We start from the raw sequence: 5716 nt of genomic DNA on the forward strand, positions 1-5716 counted from the left end.
AATTTTTTTTACGCCAATGTTTTGTATTAGAAAACAAATCCTATATGATTTTACTGTTTATTTTATAATATATTAAATAAATGCCTTTATTTATTTAGTTTTTTTTTTTTTTATTCTTGGAAAGTTTATTACAATTTAAAAAGATTGTTAAATAATTTTGAATATCTCTTAAGTGAAAAATTGGTATAACACATTTATGAATAGTAAAATATTATATACCCTTAAAAAAAAAATTGAAAATTACTGCTTTAACAGTAGTGTACTCTTATATTCCTATTTACAATTACATACATAGTAACACTATACTACGATAACAGTATACATATATTTTTTAATTACAACCATATTTTGATAATTAATATACAAATAAATTTCAAATAAAACAAAAGTTAAAAAATGTGTGTGTTAACCTATAGGATTAACTTCATAATAATAATAATAATAAATTACTTGTTGAATATTCTTAGCTTAATTTTTTCTTTGAAATCCAAATAATGAAATTAAATTAATATTAATAAATTTTGGTGTCAAAAAATTAAAAAAAGATTTAATAACTGCATCAAATAATTATACAACTGTAAATACCGTGATAGGTAAATACCAGATTTTTTTATCAGAGGGAAATATTATCCGATAGGCACAATTAAGACATTGGTTTCTATTTAAATAATAATGCAATCAATGACACTTAAAAGTATAAATTGTTAAAGCACTTGTGGATTCCATCAAATAATTAAGACATTTCGATATTTCAAAATCAATGTTTTAAACATTTATTCCAGTCGCGACCTACCTCTCGTCGTTAACAGTCGTCTTATCGCCAGTTACCGCATTATAGTCGCGTTCTTTCTTCGTATTCTATTAAAATACTTCAATATGCCGTTGCCGGCTAGCGGCAACGGCCGCCTTCTCGGGCAAAAATCTGGACAAGGTAAAGTTAAATCTGCGCTCGCTTCCACTCATCACGATGATTCAAATTTCAAGACTGTCACATATAAAAAGAACAAAAAATCATCAAACTCGCTCAACGAGCCAGTCTCACCAAACCTTCAACATATCATAACTAATCATCCTGTTCTCAATATAAACAACAAAGATAATTTTACATATGATAACTCCATGGCTACATGCGACACTCTCGACGATAATAGTATTATCGATAACGACACAATTAGCTCTTCACCATCACCCGATCAAGTTATTACAAACACTACTTCGTCTCATTCTACATTGCCTGTTACCACACTAACGAAACTTATCACTGATCAACACCTCAAACACTTTGAGCCTACCTTCGACGGTACACCGCTAATTATTATCATTGAGTTAACCGATACTAATACTTCCACCTGGCACCCGTTAAAGTGGGCTAAATTGCTTAGTACTAACTTTTTTGGTATTAATAATATTAAACCTATTGGTCACAAAAAAGTAAAAGTAACATTCGACTCGACTTTTCACGCTAATATTTGCCTCGATTCGCCTCTCCTAGCTGAACACAATTCATCGGCTTACATACCCTCAACTCTAATATTTTCGTACGGAGTTATCAAATTGGATACCTCCTTCTCAGAGGAGGATTTTTTTGAAGGCGCAAAATGTGTTGTACCCATTATTGGATTCAAACGTATTGTCGTTCACAGGGACGGTAACCCTACCCCTACCCGCATTGTGGAAATTAAATTCTTGTCTACCAAAATTCCAAAATCACTATCAATTTTCAACGTCCTCTTCGATGTCTCGCCTAGCGTTCGTTCGCCTCTTCAGTGCAACAAATGCCTTCGGTTTGGACACACCCACAAATTTTGTCGCAGCAGTCCAAGATGTAGCCATTGTGGAGAAAACAAGCACTCCATCGACCAGTGCCCGACCGTACAAGCCACTGATCCTCGCTGCCTTTTCTGTCACCTCCCTCATCTCGCCACCGATCGCAACTGTCAAGAATGGGACTTCCAACGTGACATCAAAAAAATCATGGCCACCGAAAACATCTCATTCCGTGATGCCATCAACTTCAAAAAACAAAATCAGGTCTCTTCAGCTTTTAGTTACTCTAATATTGTTAATAAACAGCCTATGGTTTCTTCCAAAAATATAATCCCCCCTCCCCCACAATCTAATCATCATCACTTACCAACGTCACTGAAACCAACTACACGCATCTCCACTCTCCGAGAACTACAAGGCACTATTCCCCTCCCCGGGCTGTCAAACATTTTAAACTTCCCACCCAAAAGAACTTTTCCCTTCCCAATAGTTCGTTTCTGGAATACGCTCATAATAACCACTCGATAAATGAATCTCCAAATCAAAATAATGACCTCACATGGGTAAATACTCTTTCAACCAATTTAACACAATCATTAATGAATGCTCCTCTCAATTCTCAAACAGCTAGTTTTCTTCATAACCTAATCGAATCTTCTCTTCTCGCTCTCTTAGCAATACCTGGTTTTCCTTCTATATCCAGTGCCGCAACTAGGTCTTGTGGGGCCCTGGTGCAAAAAATGTTATGGGGCCCCTGTACCTGTACACTTGCCCCCTCAACCTACTCTTAAAATTAACTTTTAAACAAAATTTGGTAATTTAAAAAAAACTGTATATTGAAGTTGTATAGTATTAAGTTCTATATTCTATCCTTTATTTTATTATTTTCATTTACTGAAATTAATTACTTATTATTACCTATATACTTGTGTATTTGACTTTATATAATTCATGATTATTATGAACAATTTTGAAATTTAGTCCCCCCAACTAAAATTCCTAGCTATGCCACTGCAATGTATAATATTATATAGGTAGATAAAAGCATCGTTTATACTATTGTAAATTGTTTCTATATACTACATGACTCCTAAGAATCAGTCTTTAAATGAACTTATTTTTGTTCCCTTGTGATTTGAATGCTTTATAAATTTACATTTTACAATTAGTTTATTTACATTATTCAAATGGTCCTTACTAATTAGACACTTACACTATTGCACCCAGTCAAGTAATTAAAAAATTAAATTCAAACATAATATAATAATAATAATACCTTTTTATTATTTTATTCTGTATTATAAAATATATAAACAATAAACATCTGAGTAAATTAAGTAATATTCATAAATAAATAAAAAACTATTATAACATACCTATGCAGTTCAAATTTAAAATATATTTTATAAAATAACATTTTTATTTACATCATTATTTACAAAAAAATTTTTTTCTTGCTTTTTTATTAGCAAAGTCATCAATTATTTTATTTACATTAAGTTCTTTAGTTCTTGATCGATCTATATTTAAAATACTGATATTTGATAGCCTTTCTTGTCCCATTGAATTTCTTAGATAGTTTTTTATTATTTTTAGCTTGGAAAACGAAAGTTCTGCTGATGCAACAGTGACTTGTAATGATATAAAAATGATACAAGCAGTTAATATATCTTTGAAAAGAGAAGCCATATCATTTTCTAAAATATAATTTGCTTTATCTTTTATACTTTTCATAGCTGACAGTGAATCAATTATCACTTCTTTAAAAGATAACATCTGTCTCGTAAGATCTGAACTTATATCTTTCTTGTAGTATAAAATGAAGTCATAAGTAGTCTTGATAATGTTATCTTCGCTAGATACTAAAATTACTTGTGGTTGTAAAAAGTTGAATTTATCAACTACTTTCTGTAAACCCAAAAAGCGATTATTTAGCTGAACTAAAGCTGTATCAATCAAAGGCAAAAATACTTTTATTCTGAGGTTTTCTTCGGTTATATCTTGTCTTTTGTCTCTATCTAAATCACCAAAAAAATGTTTTGAATATATTCAACGCCGTTGATTATTATTTACAGCTATTCCCCAACTATTACACAAATCTGTTGCTGAAGTAACCAGTTCTTCATATTTCTCTCTCAAATTTTGAATTATTGCAATAGCCGATTGTAAACACTCACAAGCATTATGAAGGTTAGAATCAATTGATTGTAATTTTTTAGATACCACATAAAATGGTCTTAAAATTTGTTCCCATATAGTGAGTATTAGCAAAAACTCAAAAGATTCTAACTTCTTTTTTAGACCTTTAGCTCTATTAATTTCTTCTTTCTTGTCACTTGTTAGCATTATATTTGTTAAAGATTTTAAAACATCTCTGTAACGATACTTGAGAGCAAAAACTGCGTTATGTCGAGATTCCCACCTCGTTGTACATACTTTTTTTAAGACTGTTTTTGCTACATCATCACCTAACGCCAGAGAAGCCCATCTAGGGGCACTTTTACTAAAGAATAAAAATATATCTTGAAGGATATCAAAAAAAATTAACATTTTTAATGAACTTTTGACCACAGCTGACAAAACAAGATTCAAATTATGTGCAGCACAATGCACGTATGATGCATTTGGAATTATATCAGAAATTCTTTTTTGAACCCCTGTGTAGCCACCACTCATTACCGAAGCACCATCATATCCTACATTTGTTTATATCCAAATTATAATTCTTTAAAATAGATATTATTAAATTTACATGATCTTCAGCACCATGTTTATGAAGGGGGTAAAATCCTAGAAAATACTCTTTACAATATAACTTTTGTTCTCTATAATCAATTACTACATATCTAATAATAATGCTAACTTGATTAATCTTCGTGATATCTTGTGTTGAATCAACTATTATGGAGAAACATGGAGCAGATCTGATTTCCTCACAAATTAAAGTAATTAAGTTTGTTGATAGTAATTCAATTAGTTCATTTTGAATTTTCCAACTCAGATATTTAATTTGTGTTTTTTCAGTGTAAAGTAAATTATGTAATAGTGGATCAAATTCAGCCATTAGTCTTACTGATCGGATAAAATTGCCTTCGTTCATACTTGTAGAAGTTGATTTCCCTTCATTACCACGGAGGGCTGTATTACCAGCTGTTAAAAATAAAATTATTTTAATTAACCTAGTTAAAATATCTCTCCATTTCTGAGCTTCTTGGGATATTTGATCTTCTATTGAGTGATCAATTGTTTGATTTTTTACCCAGATTGTGCGTAATTTAACAGCGTCAATGTGCTGAATAGAAATCTCATGTTTATTAATTTTTTGCGATAAATGTCGCCAATCATTTATTCCTGTTATCCAGTTTGATTTAAAATAAGGATGTGTTCTATCAGAAAACAACCAACAAGATTCGCAGTATGCTTTATCAAGTATAACAGAGTAGCAAAACTAAGATCTGGGAATTTTATGGCCAGCTAAATTTGTTTTAAAATAATATTCAACAGAAAATTTTCGACACCTTTTGTTTTCATTATCATGACATGGTGTAGAATCTAGTGGAAATTTAATATTTGGTTTGCAAGGCCCAAATGAAATAATCTGTCTTTTTAAATTAGAATTATTTATGACATCTGGAAACTTTCCACGATCTGAAGGAAATTCACTATTTAGATCCATTTCAATATCTGAAAATGCATTGTTATTTTGTTATTTAAAGTTAAGTAACTGTGAATTTATTCAATATAATGTTTGTTGACTTTTCATTGTTATTAAATATTAATGTTATGATTACCTTACTAACATAACAAATATAATCATATTTGCAGAATCTTTAATTTTTTCATTTCATTATTTACTGATGTCCATTAAATAAATAAATTTAAATAATTTATAGAAATCTAGTTAAATTACTAAGTAATAATACCTCAAAGAATATCTATTTCTAACATA

At 30.3% G+C, this 5716-nt stretch overlaps 1 protein-coding gene across 1 annotated transcript; it reads right to left on the bottom strand.

The window, feature by feature from the left end:
* Positions 1-2871: 2871 nt before the first annotated feature.
* LOC112599453 lies at positions 2872-3501 on the bottom strand. The gene is made up of 2 exons (XM_025346369.1): positions 3207-3501; positions 2872-2909 (listed from the first exon to the last, which is right to left on the bottom strand). The coding sequence occupies exons 1-2, from the start codon at positions 3499-3501 to the stop codon at positions 2872-2874; spliced, it is 333 nt and encodes a 110-aa protein (XP_025202154.1).
* Between the last annotated feature and the right edge of the window lie 2215 nt (positions 3502-5716).

This window comes from Melanaphis sacchari, unplaced genomic scaffold (genome assembly GCF_002803265.2).
Source record: "Melanaphis sacchari strain LSU unplaced genomic scaffold, SCAv2.0 Contig51_pilon_pilon, whole genome shotgun sequence".
In the NCBI taxonomy this organism is placed as follows: domain Eukaryota; kingdom Metazoa; phylum Arthropoda; class Insecta; order Hemiptera; family Aphididae; genus Melanaphis; species Melanaphis sacchari.